The sequence below is a fragment of the Bombus bifarius genome, unplaced genomic scaffold, assembly GCF_011952205.1.
Source record: "Bombus bifarius isolate JDL3187 unplaced genomic scaffold, Bbif_JDL3187 scf7180000008000, whole genome shotgun sequence".
Taxonomy (NCBI): Eukaryota; Metazoa; Arthropoda; class Insecta; order Hymenoptera; family Apidae; genus Bombus; species Bombus bifarius.
The window spans coordinates 1,128,330-1,149,934 of NW_022884379.1; the positions used below are offsets into that span (position 1 = coordinate 1,128,330).

Sequence of the window (21,605 nt, forward strand, 5' to 3'; positions counted from 1 at the left end):
CGAATAAATTCGTCGAAGGCGAAATTTTCGAGAATTCTACGCCCCGTCTTCTCACGCCAAGATGGGGCTCGGCCCACTTTATTTGCTTTCTTGTTTCCTTATTGCGTCTCGTTGTAGTCGTTTATATCATTTTATGAAACATCCAAAGATCTATATTGACTATTTGTCAAGCAAACAGAATAACAGCAATGCTGTTTAGTACACATTATTTGTCAACAACAGTTTACATAAATTAATATATTACTCTTTTTTTCTTGGAATAGTCATCATGTTTTTCCTTCCAAACAGGATGTTATTTTTTTATTTCGTTCAGAAAAATATATGATATTTTCTGAATTCAATAACATCATTACACATTCATATTGACCAAGTTATCGCGTTAGACCACTTGTTTTTCAGTCAATTTATTATGGAATTTTAATCCTGGTGGCCATGGTGCAACAATAATTAGCTTTGTTAATTGAGGCGATAACGCGCATTGCAAATGCATTTCATTGCCGTGGTCTCCTGACCAATGACGTATCAGCGTACAAGGTAATCATTGTAGCAACTCTATATTTTTCTTATTTTAAAATAGTTTCTTCTTATGACAAGCATAGTATGCAGAATTTTTTTCTTCTCCGCTTTTTTCTAGCGTGCGAAAATGCAACGTTTTACGAGCAATGAATATCCGGTGGCTCGTATTCATGTTCTGATAAACAGTACGTAGATACTCTATGTAATTAACAAACAATTAATCTATCGGGATCATTGACTCAACGATTCGATAACATAGACGCAATTCAATTGAGAGGAAACTGATCGTAAAAGTGCAAACACCTAGTTTTCTAGAGGCTTTGCGGCCACGAGTTTCTGCATTGCAAATTTCTCGTTCGCGTCGTGTAATTCAGGTCGAAACACATGTTGACCTTATAAATATTTCAGGAAGCTCGTTTTACAGTTATACAGTTTACGATTTAATCCTACATTAATCGCGTTCGATGGCAAATTTAATCGATCTTTCGAGTTAATTAAGAAAATCTTTATTTCCAGTTTTGCAAACCAGTTTCGTCTTATAGAATGGTGACTCATATAGAACAGAATACAGCCTACACGGCAGATATAACGAGGCTCTGAAGATAACTTTCAAAAGTGCCTACTGCTCCTCCGAACATAGTTACGAAAATATCATCCGTTGTTTTCACGCCAATATATATTGTCTCGACGAGTGCGGACATCTTGTTGCATGTATTCGATGTACGCGTTTCTTGGCACGACTCTAAAGTCCAATTAAACCAGCATATTTCGTTATACAAAATACACGAGATTTTTCTTTTGCCGAATTCTTGAACAATTTGTATTAGCGGCATCGTGAAGCAAGATATTTCAAGGCTTTGTCATTTCGATTTAATTTCAAGGTTACTGTTTACCACGATGACGAAACGATATCGAATTTTTCCGCTCATTCTACTCGTAAATATAACGAAATTGGTATAAAGAAATCAGGATTTTCTGCAAAATAATAAGAAACGACGATGTGCATCCGAGTTCATCGGGATATCTGTAATTCACGCAAGCAAGAGGTCAAGGAACGTTCGAGGTTTTTCAAAATTTTAAATACTAGATATCCTCCTAATCGACATGTTTTAATCTGTCGGCCAATAACAGCTTTTACATCATATACATAAATACATTCAATACATCGAACCAACATTTGTAATATCGTTGTGTAATTAGCAAGGTTTCATCCCAATATATCTCTATATCGGTAAACTCGTTCCTCGAAATGTAACCTGGAAGTACATCGTTGCGTGTGTGCATTGGCTATTCTCGCTTATCGATCTGCTTTCCTCTAAGGACTCTCCTACTACGTTGTTCTCCTCTAATACAACACTATGAATTGTCTTTATATTAAAATACGTGAAATCCCGGTTATATGCCACGGTCAGTGTCTTTAGAAATCGTATCTACCGTTTTACAGAGTAAATCACAAACGCAATTTGAACATCTTAGAATTCTTCGTGCAAATATATCAAAAAATATTTTTTAAATACTTCATATTGTTTCTTTTTGTTAAGAAATATTTACACAAATCAATTATTTTTTAAAGAAGAATATTATTATTTATTAAAGAAATAGATAACTCTTAAATAGTTCGACGTGTAACACGTCATAACACTTTGTTACGCGTACGAGAGCTTACTATGTACGAGATAATGATCAAATTTCAACGTTTGTGCTGTACCCAATAGGATTATGTTGCATCTCAGATTCTCGTGAAAAGACACTTTCGAATAACTTGGCACTTGAACAACCCCGACGTTAGCTTCACGATACACCCACGATGGTGCTCGATATTTCGCATAAAAAATAGTGTTTGAAAGGTCAAGGAACTTGGGGAGGTTCAATTCCAACCGAGCTTCGTCGTCTAGATTATTCTCGTTTTGCGCTAAGGTTCCAGGTTTCATTCGATTGTATCTCAGGTCATAATCTTTTCCTCCTTCCCCCTTTTCTCTTTTACGTTGGTTTATTTAGTTTTCGTTTCTTTAGGCACGACCATTGTTGAGGTACAATTGCAACCACGTTGAATGGAGAAATTCTCGTAAAAAAGTTTCGTTCGAAATAAGCCTTTAACGAGTTTCCATCTTTTTCCATGTAAAAAACTTGCCATTGATCTCGTTCGCGTATAGAAAGGGTTAGAAATTTTCGTAGAAATTCTTAATTACTTCGAGTGTGTACAACCTTGAGCAACGTGACGCATTTAAAATTCAATGTTTGTTATCGGTGGTTATATTTTATCGAAATAAGTAAGCTTTAAACGTCATCAAAAAGTATTGTTTTATTCTTTCGTTCGTCGTAGGCTAGCGTCGTACTTTTAAGGAATTCAACGTGGCGCACAAAAAGCGTTTCGTAATTGTACTGTGAAAAACCGTGAATAAAATAGAGAATCCTGATATATTTATTACGCGTGTGTTTGTGTTCGTGTGCGTGTATACATATACGCGTTAATGTTTTTAGGGTCGTACCTAATGCACAAAATTATACTTCCTTGCGTCGTTCTAATTCGACGAGAGGAATAGTATGTGTATTCAGAGGTACGTCGAGAATTAAATTTACGTATTCATAATGCACATTTGGTACCGACATTTGTGCCTGTTGAATAACAAAGATCAACCCGTTCGAGATATTTTAGAATAGTAACTTAAAAAGTAACTTAAAAGGAACAAATACATGGTCAATGTAAATATTAATCCTTTTAAAATTTAACAGGAGAAAGACTTTGGTATCAAATATAGTAAGTGATATAAATTTCATTCATTAAGTAATTATCGATATTGGTTAATAGTTGTTTATATTTAGTTAATTATCAATATTTATTTCCCAGGAAAAGTTGAAGTTACGTTTTTGTTTAATACCAAAACTGCAAGAAATCTTCACGATAAAGAAATAATTCTTTTCTAAACCGTTCATTCTGAATTCTTTGTTATTTTATAATATTATACTGTCAAAGAGTTAAATCTTCAAAATATCTATCTTTCTCAGAATCTCCCATTATATCACCAAACTTGATTTTTTTTAGACACAAGTTCCATTTTACATCTTAAAGAGGAAATTTAAGAACAGTTATTACACAATTTCCACTAAAATATCTCTCCTTTCGTCCGTCGGTAATCCTACGATCTCGAAAGGGTTATCGTCGTCTTCCATTCGTACAGTATTTATTACCTAAATAATTATCTCACACTACATATTTTCTCTTACTTATATCTACGAAATATATATGTATATATAACATGTGTGTATATGTGTATGTATATATATATATGTGTGTATATATATCCCATCTTGTAGAACTAGTACAATATATCATAAACTTTACAGAGTGACGCTACGTCATAGAAGCATGCGTTAGAAAAATAATGTTTCTGATCAAAAAATAGGAGAAAACAAGCGGCGTGGAGGTGGAGGGTAAAAAAAGATTTTTTTCTGGTAATCGTCGCCAAGTAAACGTGAAACGTGGAACAAGGGGGACTGTAACTTCCGTCGGTAAGGGTCGGGGAATGCATTCGAGACAGTACAATTAACATCCGACAATGACGGATGAGAGACAGATCGTAGAATTCGAGGTAGAAAGTACATAGGGTCTTGTTGAGACAGAGAGGAATCGAGAAAGCGGTACGAAGCTTGTTAAAAGGAAAAGAAACGCACGGTCAAGTAGAATGAAAGAATTGTAAAAAAACCGGTCCCCGCCTCCACACCGCGCGAGCCTTACCTTTCGAATTCCTTGAATTGCTTAATTAATGGACGTAACATCATACACGTTACTTTGCTTATTTAATGGACGTAACACCATGTTGAATGAGTTGAAATCATTTGCGTGCGTGTGTAAGTGCATGCTCGGTTTTCGATCGTTCGACATTCAATCGCGATCAATCGATCATTCAGTGGAAAAGTATTCGATGTTTGGATTTAATGAGAAAAAAAAAGGAAAGACGATTGAAATAGATTGAAAGAAAAAAAAGGAAGAGAATTAATTAAACGGTTGTGTTTTGAATTATCGGTCGAGTAGTTTGGCTTTCGTTCGATCACTCGAACGAAAGTGTGTGGAATTAAAACGAGTCTTTTTTCTGTTTTCCTTTTTGGAAACGTTAACGACGTAAATATCTTTGCATCCGGGTCTGTACTTCTGTACCATTGTTCGATATTGCGTTTTTCTTTTCTCTTTTTTTTTCCGCTAGAATTTTCACGTCGGAACGAACAGTCTACTAAGCACCTCGATTTTCGACAAATTTTCATCATCTTGTTGCTCTCCCCTACAAGCTATGTAGTCGAACGAATCGCAATATCGACAAATCGAGCACAGGTCGTCTGCATCGCCTGACAGAACTCTCGCAAATATTCGTTCATCCATTCTACTACATCTATTGTGCTTCTCATAGAAAAATAACTTCTGTCTCTGACAAGAAGGCGGAAAGAACGTTGTCCGCTTCGTTCAATGCCCAAATTCGATTTAACCCTTTCAGCCTCGATAATACTATTTTACACCGAATCCATGAAGAAACCTTTTTATCTGTGCGTTCAGCTTTTGAGCTTCTTTTCATCTCTCAGAAATCTTACATCCTTTAACCGAAACCATAAAAAAACGAAAGAAAAGAAATTGTTATGTACCAGAGGTTGAAAGGGTTAAGTGGCTGTCAATCACGAATGCGAATTACCTACATAATAGCTAGTAACAATCTACGACCAGGTACGAGTTCTTTGCTAATTCACACCTTGAGAATTTCAAGATTTGCCAGTGTTAGGGTAAGGCTATGAAGAGCGACCATATAGCACGGTGATGACTTATGCGCGAAAGAAGTCATACAAATAGAATTTTTGTACAGCAAACATCTTTCAATTTGCACCAAGGTCTTTTATGACAAAGAAATACGTTCAACCCATGGCGTAGTCATCAGTGACTCACGACAACTTTGTTTTCATGATAGATTGTTTACTTCGAGTTATTCGGTAGAACAAACCGACGGTGGGTTATTTTTATGTTTTGTAATTTCTTACATCAACGTTTTTCTGTGCCGACCTTTTTTATGTTTCATAACGATCCTCGTTGCATAAGGATACTTCCCGATTATATGTTATCCCCTAACAGTATTTTATCGTTCAAAGGAGAACATCCAGAATCGTTCTTGCTATAACCTTACCCTAATGCCCCTGTCTGGCACACACGCGATCGTTGAGACTAAATGGTCGGTCTGAAAATATTTTCTTTTTCGACGCATACCAAACAACGGTTCCGGTCTCTGTTCCCGTTAACACGTCGCTCAGGATGCCCGTGTAAACTGTAAGATACCCGTTCGCTAAACCATGTACAATACCACGTGCACCAAACGAGTCGAGTCCGTTCAAACATCCAACGAATGTGTTTGATCGATCAAAACGTTGACGATACGACTGAGCGAAAGCCTTAGAGTTTAGAGAAGCGGCTAGGCCATTCTTCTCTAGACCACGTTAACAAAATTCAACGATTATTCGTCCAACAACGAGCAATCGCGTGAAACACGCATTTTGGAACGTATGATACTTTGGAATGTACTTGGGTATTAATAATTATTGGTCGATGGAGGTTGGAATGTATTTAAACGTTGTTGCACTGTTGAAGCTCGAGAAATTGTTGGTTGCGCGCGGTTCTTGTCGTGAATAGATCCTAGATTCTTAAGCAAAGATTCTGCAAAGTTCTTTGCCCTTGATATTAGCTTCGTTTTTCCGCGAAGAAGCATGTATTTTAGTCACACTAGCTGTTGTTATGTGGCCATAAGTTAGAACACAACGTGTTATACGCCCTACGGGTAACATTACATTCTATAACGAACACTAAACACAGTATCACACTGAACAACATACAGGCTACGAATTAATTCGTGGACCGTGTAAGGGTAATCGTAAAAACGATCCATCGGTATATCTTGATCTTAACCCTTAAATTAATTCTTCGTTACATAATCATTTGTCGCAGGCTACACTTTCTCTCCGATAGAATCGGAGGAGGCAGACCCACCCCCCTTTCCTGCCCTCGAGCAGCCCCTTCTCGCTTGTTCTCGTCAGGAATCCAGGATCTAGTCACGAACGCCGCCCCTCTTTAAACTGGTCTCGACTCATTCGTTATAAAACGCGACGCGACTCGCGTTTGGTTCTATCGCAGTGTGTGTGTGTGTACATATTTTATTTATAATACTTATACTCATAGGGTTGCGCGGCCCTTCGACGTTGCGGCGAAGGCGGGGACCGTCCGGCCTGCGTCCTGGGATGGCATGCACAGAACACAGCACAAAATGCCACACAGTTACACAGACAAACAAATCGACAGAGAAGAAAAGGTACAGATAAAGAGACCCGTCACCTGGGCGAGGATGGACAAATCCATGGGTGTGTTATTCGGGGTTAAGGTCGTGATTAATAATCGTGAATTAATGTACTCTGACTCGAGGGAGGAGATAATCTTTAGGTGAATTATACAAAGGTGAATTATACAAAGGCGAATTAAAAAGCGTTAAGGTCGAAGAGTAAAAGCTATCGATGAACGTTAATGCTTGACGTTCGTATAAAAATGGCGACCGTTGCTTCGAACCATTTTCTCCAACTATATGTATAGAAATCGTTGTTCGGTTCGTGGTAGAGAAAGTTGATTAACGAGACGAACGAGTAGTTTGATCGTGGAGAGAAGTAAAAAAATTCGGAGTGCTTACTTCAATTACGTTCGCTAACTAATGGCTATATGTAAACTATAGAGCGGGAATTAAGATGCGAGAAAAGAAAGAAGGATACGATCATTACGGTCGCTAGAGATTGAGCAGAGAAAGATCGTACGATGCGTCTAATGAGCAGGCAGAGTGAATATATTATAATGGTATATATAAAATTGAAAAGTAAGAATCGAAAGTGCAATGGCGTTATAGAAGAGAAGTAATAAACTTTAATAAATCGGAGAACTCGATATGAAATCGTGCTACGAGGCTAGCGAAATTCTACTCTGGTTCCTTTTACTTGTTCTCGTTCTAGAGGCTCATCTAAACGATTACGTCGTCCCGAAGGTATTTCCTTTCATGAGAAAACTCTCTCTCTCTTTCTCTCTCGTTGCGAGATAGTTAGCTATAAATTCTTAATGTTCTCGCGGGAAGCGTGAATGAACGAGTAACAGCGAACGATTGTTATCTTGTTTAACATCCGGTGGTATTTTTGAACGACACTCTTGGAAAAGCGTCTCGTTGCATTTCGTCGAAAAATCGTTGCGGTCGAGCGTACTTTTAAAACGAAACCGATTTTAATACGTTGAAACTATTTCCCGAACTTTTTACAAATTTTCCTTTTTTTCCGCGTCGCGGCTTTCCCGAAAGGAACTTCCTCGAACGTTTGTCGAAGAAATATAATCCCCGGAGAATCTCGGTGGATAGACTCGTGACAAAGGCCTAAATAATGCACTAGAGGGAAAGCCTATGAAAAAAGGAGTAGCGAATCTATATGGATCTTCCTTGATTTAACATTCATGATACTCGGAAGGATGCGGACAACACGTGAAACGTATTCCGGATCATTGAATTATATATAACGAGACACTACATCCGAGAAGATATGTAAAAGGAATACTTCATATATCTTAATTTGAACAACCACAAACGAAGAAGATAACGTAATTCATATATTTAGATTAAAAATTATACAATAAAACGTTAGAATTTAATGTAAATTTACTTCGAAGAAATACAAAATTTTTTGTTTATCACGTATTCCAAATTTCAATTCGAATAACAGATTAAACAGGATATGTTACACAGAAATAAAGAAACAAAGGTATAAATTAGCGTGTGAAGTTCAGATCCAAAAAGCTCGCAGCTCCTTTTCGAGGTCTCGTGACGCAAGTGCAAGGACATCGATGTCGCGTGACAAGTAAAGAGACATAAGAATATGCGAATGTAATATCTATGTGGTGGATGGTAAGTACGAAAGAAAGAAGACTCACCTTCGACATGCCACCTCCGCCACCGCCTCCGCCACCGGATGCGGTCGAACCGCGTCCGGGAGCGACGTAGAGGCTTTCTGTACGTTTAGGCTGTCCTGGACTCGGCAGAATATCTTGTCCAAGGTTACGATTCTTCAGGAGGGCGCCCTCGAATTGACCGGAAGTCGAGGCAGCGTACGTCGGCGTTGCGGCACCGCTTCCCACTACGGATCCGTTTAATGGTGTGCCCGACCGAATCGCGCTCGGTGCTCTCATAGATCTAAATTTGCAGATCGAAGCGTTAAAATTTATTCATTAATACTTTTGTTATTACTAATCCACTTTTGATTGTAAATGAGTAATTTACAATTTAATCCATAATTACAATGGTAGATTAAAATTTGTTACATTTTTTAATTAATATCGTAAAAATTGAAATATCGAATAAGTAGATAAGCGACATGAAAGATTGACGAATGAAAATGGGATTTAATATTTTGGGAATGTTAGTTTCTATTATTATTGATCAGTGTTTAATTGTAAACGTAATGGATAACAAATTGTTAAATTGTTTACTTCATTTTACTTCATTTGGCGTAAAATGAAGATAATAAATATATATATAAATAAATGAGGAGAATAAGTTTTGGGAATAAAAAACTAAAAAACAGACAAATTGCAAGGCACCTGTCGAGCATATCTAGGGATGGATTCGTGACGGATTTATCGACGGACGGCTGTCTCGATCCAGTCAATCGGGAATGCGCTCTAGCGTATCGATCTACGGAACTATCACGACTGGGCGGCCTCTTATAATGATCTAGCCTGTAAAATGATAGATCAGAACCGATATAATTAAGAAAATATCCTTTGAAATAAGAAGAATATAAAACAGATCCTTAACGCTAGAATTATCAATAATGTGTACTATCTAATTATTATTGAAATGGCATGATTACAGTAAATAGTTATATACAGGGTGTTCCAACAATCGTACTATCCGTGTATTAAAAAAATGTTAACTCCGTGAATGTGACGAGTTTAATACTTCTAGCGTTAATCGAATTTGTTGTATTAATTTACTCGCGTAAACAATGAGCTCAGAGACCTGTCGTTCAGCGTTTGCCCAATGGTATTGGGTCGATCCTGGGGAGATAAAACCCTGCTGTTTCTTCGTATACTCGTAGAACTCGGTGGTCGTTTTGCGTCGCCATCAGGTTCGTATTGTTGTGGAATTTGGGTTTGTGATTGAGGTGGTAATTGCTGCTGTTGCGATTCCCCATATATTTGCTGGGAGTTGTATTGATTCATTTGACTTAGCCCATATTGATTCGGTAACGTCTAAAAAGAAATTGAACAGGATTGATATATATGCACAAAATTATATAACCTACACAGTTTAATCGAAAAGAAGATCTAGTAATCTACTTAATGTGTTATTACCTGCTGACTAGGATAACCTTGCATATTCTGATACCCGTGTGGTCCAACTTGCTGCTGTTGTTGGTACAAATACTGATCGCCCTGAGGTGGATTCATAGGTTGATATTGAGGCTGATTATAGGGACTACCTTGAACAGGGTACTGATTCTGCGGAGCGTATTGCCCTCCCTGGAACTGACTCATTGGCTGATACTGATTCGGTATACTGTTAGGATACTGTTGAATAGGATTCTGAGCCATCGACTGAGGGTACTGCGTTTGATAAAGATTTTGACCGCTCAAGGTAGTCTGGTTCAATTGATTCAGAGGTAGCTGGTTCACCAGTTGAGCTGGGGTCACCTGATTCGCTAGCTCGCTCTGTGATAGCTGATTCTGCGGTAACTGATTTTGCGGTAGCTGATTTTGTGGCAATTGATTGCTCAACAGTTGATTTTGCGACAATTGGCTCTGCGGCTTCATGCTGGCTCTTCTGATCGACTGCATCACGTTACTTGCCGTGGTTGTCGCTGACGTAGTTGTTCCCGACGTTGTTTCCGAGGTCTGGTTCTTCATAGGCGTAGAGCTAGGTTGATCCACGCTGCCCCCCTTGTGAAGAATACTCTTCGCTGGAATACTGTCCTGAGGTGGTGGCACGTACTTCGGTATCTCCCTGTTACGTAATCTCTCGAGTCCAGGTTGTCGGAAGTCCGGCGCAAATTGCTTCGCCGTCTGCTGAGCCAGTTCCGAATCTTCTCTCGCTTGCTCGGCAGCTGCATCCGCCAACTCGGCTCTTCCTCGCGCAGTGGCTGTTCTCGAGATCGCTATATCCGCCTTCTGAAGAGCGATCTTGCTCGCCCTTTGAGCCGCATTCACCGCAGCCTCTATCCTCTCACGGAACTTGGCCGATCTGATAAGGAACAGATGCTTCTTCTTCTGGCTGGTGATCAACACGTTGTTCTTGTACTTGCCCTCTTCCTTGGTGCCATCGCGGAACGTTGTCACACCGTATCCGTACTTTCGATTATTGAACCATTCACCCTCGTATCGCAAGCCATCGCTACGCTCCGATATACCGAAGCCTGTCCTCTTGTCGTTCTTCCACTCGCCGAGGTACGTCTCGGTTACCGAGGCGTCCATTTGTTCGTCCTGAAAATGAAATATTGTTCTTATACAAGGAAAATTATATTAGAAAACTATTCAGCCGTTTCAACCTCTTTCGTACTACTATTCGCCAAAATATCACAACGAATCTCACCTCGATGACGAAGGACGCATTGCTGTCCGTATGAACAGATGCCGAAGCCTGACTCTGCGAGCTTTCTGTCGACATCCACGATGCTGAGCTAGCATTACTCCTAATACTGCCTCCAGTACCATGTTTCTCTAGATCACCTGTACTTCTTTGCTTTCGAATCTTCAGTCCCTGAAATTGCAATTATCTTTTAAATCAACCTGTCTCAAATCTCACTATCTTTCTCGAATTTTGATAGGATTAAAATTACGCCTTACCGAAAGAATGCCCTTCTTCAAGGATTTCTCCGTGAGACTCTTTCTCCTTGCTGGTGGATTGTCGCTTCTAGCTTTTAACACGAAACCACCCCTACTGTCACCAACACGACGATCCCTTTTGTCGGTCGGTTCTGGTGTTGGTGCCACTGCTCCGCCATCGTCCGCGCTCCTCAGAGACGTTAAGGAAGCCCTGACGTGCTTTGACGGTTTGTAATGACTCGCCAAACCAAACGGAGCACTCGCTCTCACGCCATAGCCGTGCCGCATGCCGTGGTACCACTGACCTTGATACGTGCCTATGAAAAGTTAGCCTATCGTTAATCACTTGGTTTTCTTAATCGCTGTCTATTGAAAATTCCATTTATATCGCGTTCTCTTATCGATTACATTATACAATAAATCATTCGATTAAGTTTGCGATATTATCAATGTTTAGATTTTTTTCATTTTTTTACCTTTCGTTTTTTATTTAATTTGTAACCACACATGGCGGAGTAAATAATAAAATTGCTTACGCTAGATTAACTACTATTTGATTTGACTTATAAACGAATTACTCGTATTCGTAAGCTTCTGTATCTTACGTTTAGTTGATAAAAGGTCTCAGTAGACTATCATAAGGGTTTCACTTACATTTTAAATATTAACGCGAGCGTAAAACCATAGGAAGAACTCAAATCTTTTCTCGCAAGCAAATTTTTCTGTTTACCATCCTTTGATAAATATACATATGCTTACATTTACAAATTCGTTTAAAGCGTATCCCATTTCCTTTTCCTGGAATATACCAAGTCCAATCAACTACCGACAGCCGCTTTTGCCGCGGAATTTACATATTCCCACCGTAAAGACGAAACTTTGTGGTTCACCGGTTCATGTTAGAAACAGGGTCCTGGAAATCACGTTCCAGGAACGATGCTACATACGGGCGGATGTGACGAATTCCCGGGAACGCTTGCACTTGGTAATAAGGTGCATTGTTTTTGCCAAAACGTGACCGCGTTTCAAAATGTCTCGCATGAGTCACGTAGTGGCGCGCGACTGGCGAGAACAAACGTGTTACGTGTGCGACTCAGGGATGGAATTATTCCGGATAACGTGTGGGTGCATTCCTCATTCGAAGAAAATCTAAATTCCACGCCGATGAGATACCGCAGACCGCCTGCAGACCGCTGATCTAGCACCGGCTGAATGATCATCGCACGAAGGCTATCATTAACGACCACGCGATCTTTCGTGGAAGAATTTTCAATCTTTGTCGAGTTTCCCTATTCGACGCCTCTTATACGCTTTCTTTCTCTTCTTGACGAAAGAATTTGTATATTGTAGTATTATAAGCGTTACGCGGATATTTATGTGGCCATAAGAAATTTCAATTCATTGATGAGGAAATAAATTTTCATAAAAGCCACAGACCCGTTATAACTCAAGATTTGAAAAAATTGTTCTCAGCATATATCTGTGTAACATGTATACATACATATATAAGGAAATTTTTAAGCATTCCGTGTTTCAGAAAGTTTCAAGTTGACTATGCATAGAGTCGGGAAAGTATGATCGTGAAGTTTAATGAACAGGTATATAGGTTAAACTAGAGAGAGTCAGGTAATGATATCGCGGATCTATGATATTGGAAATGTTTGAAAATAATTCAATGCATCTATGGCGCGAAACCTTTCGGTGTAATAACGTTTGAGAAACTTTTTCACGAATTTACATTACGGTCTATTTTATCTTTCGTGACCACTGTGTTAGCACGCGAATTCCGCGCGATTCACTGGAAAAGTATTTCGCTAGGAAAAGAAACAAAGAACGACGACAATGAACACTTTTCAGTAGGCCGCAATGATCAACAAAGTAGCAGCGAGCTACTCGAAAGCGTTTCCATTCTGCACCGTTCCTCGCACAGTCCTGCATTATTCGACCAACAATAATCATCAAAGTCTTCCGTCCGTATTCGTCGGGCATTAACAAAGTACCACGATTGCAACGAGAACGATGCATGTCGTTTGTCGTTCCACGATGCACGTTAGTGATGCTTCTCTCCCTTTATTCCAGTCGTGATTACAAAGCAACCTCCCGCGGATTCGATTCGTACAGTCAACAACAATGCGTTTCTCCGATAGTACGTACGTGTTTTTAGATTCTCAGTTATTGGACATCAACTTTTGGAAACTATTTTTTCAAGCACAGACATCCTCAATTAAATTTCCTGTCTTTTGAGTTTGTTTCGATCGAATTGTCTTTGTAGATCGTATGGTTACAGGATTCAATATTTTTGGTCTGCGAGAAAAATTCTTTTTTATCGATTATTAATAGCGGAAATATTTTTCGGGTGTCTTTACAAAGAACAATAGTCGAAAACATTAGAAGGTTTTTTCAATGATCAAATTAAGGATTGAGATTGAAACATAGAAATTCATGGACGAAGGGGTTAATGGAGAATAAACCAGGGATAGACAGAAACTTTGTCGAGCCTCGTTAGAACTAGCTTAATGATTATCATTCAATCGTATTTCTTACCGTTAGTTCTCAAGTTTACGGAGAGTATGAAAGAATCATTATTTATATGCGTCATTTTTTATCGTAATTTTATCTCAATAATTCCTTGGCGTTCTTTGACTTATTTCTCTCTCTTTCACTTTATTTTTTCATCAAATCGTATTTCTTTTTGGACGTTTAAGAATTTTTCAAGTTTAAGAAATGTAGCCTGGATTTTTGTTTCAATGGCATTCTAATAATCTTCTTAAAACACTAAAAGTAAGAGATTTTAGATTAGGACAAAAGCGAAATTGACGCAAAAAAACTGGCTTGTATGTATGAATCTACTGAGAGGTTCTACCGTAGAATCTGATCATTAAGACACTAGATGTCACTACTCTCATAGGAAAGTTTCTCCTGTACTTATCTCGTTTTAGGAAAAAAAAATCCGCATTTGCTTACATGGAGATCTTGGGTTAATTCCAACACGAAAAAATTTAATTTCTTATAAATTCTTTGTAAATTAATTTACCTAGAGGAAACATTTTGTTCTAATATAGGGCAACGCTCTAATTGCAGCAATCAACCAGAATAGTCCTAAATACAAGAAAATAATAATCAACGTTAATAATTAAACACCTCGGCTCAGTTTCAGTAGTAAGGCCGCAAATTCGTTGATCGTGCGGTGTAATCATCGTCCGTGACGATCCTCACGATCGCCAGGAGGCTGAAGACTATTAAAAAATTAACGACGCAATTTATCGCGCGATCTATCTATTTACTAAGGTCATTACGAGGAGAGGAGCTGGTCGTCCGCTGATCGATTGCAGAGCGGCAGCCAGCCTCGTTTCAGAAAAGTACCAGGGTCAGGAGAGAGGACTCGGAAAATGGAGTCTGCGGACGGCATTATTGCAGCCGACTGTACATATGGAAACGACTCTCCCTTCCCAAGCGGAATATTATTTCGCCAGCGTTTAAGCAAGTGGGTCATGCCGTGCTTCTCGACACGGTTCGGCTGCCGATGCGAGCCCGGTCCACGAAATTGCACCACCGTAAATCGCGGCTAACCGTGCCTCCTTCTTTTCTCCTTTAATTAATTTCGCCCACGATTCGACCACTTGCCGTTTCGTTCTGTTCCGTCAGTGAACGAACGAAAAATCCCACCTCTCTACGGTTCAAATTCTTCTCGTGCCTCTTCGGGCCTTGTTTTTTTTTTTTTTGTTTCTTTCTTCGTTCCATGAAACAGCGAATTTTTCAGTAAGCATCTTGAAAAATAATTAGGAGCGGAAGAATTCCTTCAAATAATCAAAGACGCGTGAATATTTGGCTATAAGTTTGATGAAAACGTGACACGGCTAGGTAAAGTATATTTTTGAGAAATCGATTTAAAATGGACAGTTCGATGAAGTTTATGGATATGGAGATTATGATTTCTATGAATTATACGATTAAGGAAATGTTATCTGTATAAAGGTTTGCATGTATTTAAACATTCGTATTTGTATTTCTATTTGTGAGGATAGACAGTCCGAAATAGGAACCTATTAATAGATGTTGTGAACGTTTATACAAATTTATATTTCTATTAATATCCTTGAAATGCACAAAGATGCTCAATCTGCTTATTAACAATTTGATTATTTAGCGATGGGGAAATTTTTGACGTTTTAAAATTTGGGCAATAATTCTTAGAGTTTCTAATAAATTATTGTTTATGTACATATATATTTCTTACTATTAAAAGAAGGTTGGAACAATTTTGGCTTATGCGATTCTTTTTGTTAAATATTACTAGGAATAATAATATTCCCATTTTAGAAAGTAGTTTATTTTTAGAAGTAATTTTTGCGGATACCTCAAAATTGCCGATTTTCTTGGTGTGTACCAGTCTTTTCGTAAATCGTTTTGTTGATACGTAAGATGACTTAGAGTTCTAGAAATTTAGAGTGCTTTCCTATCGTAACGAAGAATAGCAAAAATATATCCTGTACAATACAAATGTATAGATAAGGTTATCTATAACTGATTACTTCGTTTACACGTTCGTAATTATTTTCTATACGGTAAAAATATTTGAAGTTCCACATGTACATATAATGAGTTTCAAGCGTTTCTTTAACTTTCATATCTAATTCGTTTAACTTTTTTTCAATAAGGCCAAGGAATTGTGAAAGCGAACATATGACTGTTAGTCCATTATTGTGCCTTTTATAGTATCAATCTCTGTAGCATTATCAGTTACAATGGATTTTCGAAAAGTTCTAAATCATTATCTTATATAAACACAAGATTCTGACTAATTATTGATCATTCCCTTGAACCAATTTCTTATCTTATATAAAATCAAAGAAGCGTTCTAATATTTGTATATAAGAATTTTAAACTAGTAGGAGCATATCTACGACAATTTGTCGTAAATCAATCTCGAAACTGCATGGAACAATTCATGTAATCTTATCGGAATACCGTCGCAACTACGCTATTCGAATTGTAACTTCACAGACTTTCAGAGACCGTTAAGCAACCCTAATCAAATTTCATTTATACTTCTCTGGTAAACGTACTTCGTCTCCAGCTAGTTACCCTTTGTCCCAGTTGGAAATCCAAAGAAGGTTTACTCTATCCCGAGGAACATCGTGACCATTCGTCATTTCGAATTCTAACACAATTATGGAAATTAGCTTGCCTTCTTCCGTTATATTCCTATCCTAAGCACAGGTCCTGCGAAATCCCAACGGGACCGAGATTAAAATCGCTCGTAGCAACGAGAGACGTTTCGTGGACCGTTTCAGCTATTCGGGTCAACTCTTGTTCGTCTGTTGGAAACGCCTCGGGACAAAAAGTCCCGTCAACGCTCTTCTGTCGACGATTTTTACGCGAATATTGCAATATTCACAATGCAGAAGAATTCGTCGTGGAAAAGTGATATTTTTACGGTTGAACGAGTGGAAAAACTATTATTTATCGTAGTAGTACGGTAGAGATCACAAATTTCTTTTAATTGAATTTGATTGAGTTAGTGGATCACCTACGATTCGCGAAAATGTTTGAACATACAAAACTTTTATGTACATACTTCGTGCGCTGTATAAAACATTTATTTCACTGACGCTGTTAGGAGACACGACTTTCATGACTTACATGGTGAGAAGCTTTGACCGTTAAACTGAAATATTATACAAATATACAAGTAAGTAGTAAAAATACGAAATTGTAAAGAAAAGGACAAAGTACTAATTGTTGAAGATTCTATTTAATTGGTTGGTCATTTCTAAACGACGACCTATATTAATTATTGTCGAGGTTCTAATTTCACAATGTTTCATCTACTAGCCGTCTGTATCTTTCGCAGGTGAGACAGAAAGAGAAAGAAAGATTGTTCGTTCGTTCTCTCCGTTACGGAAACTTTTACTGGTTATTGAATTTCCGTCGAGTCTGCTTTTCCCTTGCCTCTCTTCGTAACACGCTTGCTCCACTTCGTGGAACTCGAGCAGCGTCGAATTTCGTGCTTTTCCGTTATTCCACTTTGTCGTTTCGACTCGAGCTTCTCTCGTTTAAGGCATTATCCGTGTCGTTTTCTTCGATTAGGCTAAGTTTGTTTCGTTCTCGCGTGGTCTTCAAGGATAAGGTCGTCTCTTCGTCCGTAGTTCGACCTTAGTACAAGGTTTACGAATAAATATAATGTAAAAATTATAATGTAAAAAACAAGCTTTATATATATTCTTCATAAAAGAGTCATTCAAATTCTCAAAAGTATGGCATTGTAAATCTATAAAATTTCTATCAAAAATCACGAATTCAGAAGCTTTATGAAAAAAAGGGTCTCTAGGATGTACAGGTATATAAATACTTGAATTATTATGAAATTTTTCTTTATTTTATTAATATAAGAAGATCGAAATTCCTTAAGAACCATTATAATTATTAATTCAAACGTAGCTAACATTACAAAACTAGAACTAAAGCTTTCCACGCAATTTATTCAATTTACCATTCTATCTTATGTGTCCGTTGCCCAAGAAGATGGTCAATTGGTCATTTGGATTATCCCGGTAGTCCTAATGCGAAGAAACTTCGACGTTTATGTTTTACAAAATTTGTTCGCGATAAATACAACTTCATACACGCGATTACAGAACTTCTGATTTTATCCTTTTGGCGGTGGAATGTTATTTCTGTTACGCAAACATTACCCCATATTTCGCGATATCTATGGAAGGCAAACTGCCTGCGATCTAATTGGCGCTGAAAAGCACGTGACCGCGTAGGCGCTGTAAGGTTAAAACACACGTCGGTGTTCGCCGGTTGATTGTCCCTAAAAACGTTTACTACGGGGTCGTTCTTCTATTTATCAAACGACTTCCAACAGTTCCAACTACGAGCGTGTTCTCTATTTACTCGGTTTCCTCATGCGAGCAGGAGAGTTCCAACCTGTTCCGTATAGATTACGAGGGTGAAGACCCTTTCTGGCTTATATCCGTCGTGCATGAAGTATCGCGGCCATCGAGCCACGCAAACTTTCATTCGACACAGGCATGATAGGGAACGGCCGGGTATCTCGCGCTAAAATAATCATCGGTGAATTTCGCCGCTGAAAAATTGATCGCCAGTGGTCTGCCATTTTTCCATTCTCGAACCTCGCTCTCTTTATTTTCAACTTTAAAATTATTAAAAATTGATGACAGTTCGCCTAACAGACGAACATTATATTCGATCATGTATTGATAGCGATTTACACGATCGTGATGGATATTACGATAAAAACGAGATTCTTCGAAGAGATTTCTTTGTCTACGGGTAAACAAAAGTCGGTGTACGATCCTGTTTCGCTACATGGCACTGCCTGGCCCGCCTGAAATAGCGCGGCCACCATCTAAGATGGTGGTTGGTTGCACGTGCAATGAAAATCGCGTTTGTGCTAGTAAGAATTGGCCATGCGAGTGTATTTCGGTCCGCAGCCTCCACCAGATCGTCACTAACCACCCCACAAGCCTGTCGTTCTCATCTGTTTGTTTCTTTCGAATGATACCTGAACGCACAACGCTATAGCGCACCTAGCCCCGATTGTCAGGTCGGATTTTGTACCTGACCTCGCTTCTTCATACGTTCTCGCGGTCGTGTTTCAAGCTTTCATGGAATTCTAAAGAGTCTTGACTTTCGTATCTTCGATTACTCTTTTAGTTTTACTTGCTCTCAGAAATATCAAATTGTACAATTACTTTGACGTGATGTAATTGAATGATATTTTCTATAAATAAGGTGGAAATAGCTCGTTATTAATTGTTTCTTATATCTCAATTATTTGATATTTTCGTAACGTTTATGGTTGATTCATTTTTCCTCAAATCGCTGCCATTTCTATATAATCGTTAAAATTTTTCAAAAATTCTACGCTACATTTCGCACGATGGATTAGTGGAAATAGTCCCATATGTTCTGCTTGCTCGATCGGCGCTAAATCATTCGACTCGCGTACGGCCGTATTTATTCGAAACTATTCACCGTTGGCGGTTCGTGGCCGTTAGACGATCGAGAAGCGGCCAAATAAAAGCAAAATTAGACCATCGAATCTCGGTTATTTCCATCTACCGACGTTATCGCGGTGAATCGTGTATCGGAAGGAAGGTCAGTCTATTTGAAACCTATTAATTAAGTACGACGACAGAGCGCGTGTGTAGTCGTGTGAGCTATTATGCGAGGGAGGCGGAGGCGTAAAGCGGCGGAGGAAAAAAAAAATAGAAGATTGTCCGCATAAAAAGGAGCCGCGTCTAAAACTGTAACGGACATACTCTCCTCGGGTGGACGATTACTTTCGCACGGGCACGCAACAAACCGTGACGCAAGGCGTTCGAAAAACGGAAATGACGGCAGTTTACAAAGTAGGTGACGCCTGTTTTATCAACGACAGGCAATCCGCCGTTATGATGTTAAACGGGAGAGGCTTTGCACGCCGTGCGAGCATCGGAGGGTTGTGTCACGCTCACTAGAGAAAAACTACACAGAACAAAGGAAGAAAAAGCGGATACGAGCTTTCGTTATCCACGCGTGAATCGTTCCCTTCTTTGTGAACCGGGACGAGGCAGCCGAACTGTCCTCGATGAATGGCTCGACTTCGTCGCGCAAACGAGCTCCTCCTGCGACGATGGCTAATTGCATCGTGAGTCGGCTAAGTCCTCCGGGGGTTGTAACTGACGGGCGGATCCGTTGTTCTTCTGTCATCGTTTCCTCTTCGATGGATCTCGAGGGTCGTTTGGCGAGCATTGAGCTTTGCCTAACGAGGGACTATTTCTAGGTATACATCGTTGTTAGAAAGTATCGGTATACTCATTTTTTACAGGATATAGTTTAATTACAATATTACACGAGTCCACTTTTGATTGCTAAAACTATCAATCCCTAATGTATTACGGTAAATCTACTCCATATTGATGGCAATTTACTTAATGGATAATTTAAATGTATACTGTGTTCATTCCATCGGTACGTTACAATGGAAAATAGAATGATTTGTAAAAACTAGGATTTATCTAGACAAATTGAACGATCACTGTCGCATCGAATGTTACAAAATCCTGCTGAAAACTCGAATATCGCGGAACGAAACTCGAATTTCAAGGGTCAAATTCGTTATGCGAACGCGATTAACGAGCGCGGCACGGAACAATCGATTCGCAACAAGTGTTTACACCGATCGGTCGTTCGCCATTTGTCGCTGCAACATTAACGCTTCCGCGAGTATAATCGACTCTGACCAACAAACGAGCCGTTCCTATTTAAAATGCTAGAGATTTCTCTTGTCAAATATAGAACCATTTTCATATATACTTCCTAAACACCGTGCAGGGACTCCTCGTAATTTCTTCGCGCTGTTCCTCGACAGCGCTCGAACACGGGACGTTCATCACATTCTACGAATATTCGACCTGCCTTAAAGTTTTCTTGGGAGTACGTTTGAAGTCGCGACAGAAGGTCAAAGCTTGGTGGAAGTCGCGCGCGATATATTGACGGGGCGTGGTAGGTTCAAGAACTCTATTAGCAACGTGAGCGTTCGTGAATTGATAGCGAGTCAACCCGGTCCTCTTCTTCTTATACGACAGAGATCGAGCATCCTGAGTTTACGCATAATCTTCACACATGCACACACACGTTGTTCTAGTCCAGTTATACAAACGCGTACAATCATGGACAGCTGTGTGCGGTAGCATTGGTATTTATAAATAAATGCGTCGGCCACGTGCCACGAGAGAAATGGAATGGCGTTTGGAGAGTGCCTTAACTCGATCAAGAAGCTTAAAACGGTCAGGTCTGGGGGTAGAAATGACCGCTGGTGGGGAGATCAAGGTGGAAGGAATATGCCAAACGCACGATCTAGCTGCTTCGCACCGAGTCGGCTAATCGTATTTTGTTTGATTTTCTTTGAAACAGCCGGAATTTTGATGGATCTCCCAGAGTTCGAAGTCTTAAACTTCGTCAGCGTTTCTTTGACCGCGAAGAGCGGACGATCGGAAACGAGAATGGTGTAAAGGAAGATATAAAAGACAAGGGAAGCTTCTGTTTAGAATTCTGTTGGCAAGCGTTGAACGACGTTTGCTGGTTATTGCTTGAGAGAATTGTTATTTCGAGCTCTCGTTTCTTCGTGAGATAGGGAATTTTGTAATAAGAGGTTACCACGGAAGCTCGGTTCGCTGGCAAACATGAGAGAGACTTGTATATAACGTTAAAC

At 39.2% G+C, this 21,605-nt stretch overlaps 2 protein-coding genes across 3 annotated transcripts in view; one reads left to right on the plus strand and one right to left on the minus strand.

The window, feature by feature from the left end:
- Nucleotides 1-21,605, plus strand: part of LOC117206234 (cytochrome b5-like) — a 68,527-nt gene that overhangs the window by 15,399 nt on the left and 31,523 nt on the right. Inside the window, exon 2 of one of the 2 annotated variants that reach the window (XM_033445385.1) lies at nt 6,722-6,851. The exons of the other annotated variant lie outside the window; for it this stretch is intronic. Coding sequence (XP_033301276.1) covers nt 6,781-6,851 — 71 coding nt within the window. The 5' untranslated portion in view covers nt 6,722-6,780. The remainder of the gene's footprint in view (nt 1-6,721; nt 6,852-21,605) is intronic. 2 annotated transcript variants of the gene reach the window in all.
- The window catches only part of LOC117206233 (junctophilin-1-like), a 45,829-nt gene continuing 25,830 nt past the window's right edge, over nt 1,607-21,605 (minus strand). Inside the window, 6 exon segments of the mRNA XM_033445384.1 lie at nt 1,607-6,775; nt 8,492-8,750; nt 9,158-9,295; nt 9,579-11,038; nt 11,148-11,315; nt 11,402-11,697. Of these exon segments, the coding sequence (XP_033301275.1) occupies nt 6,716-6,775; nt 8,492-8,750; nt 9,158-9,295; nt 9,579-11,038; nt 11,148-11,315; nt 11,402-11,697 (2,381 nt within the window). The 3' untranslated portion in view covers nt 1,607-6,715.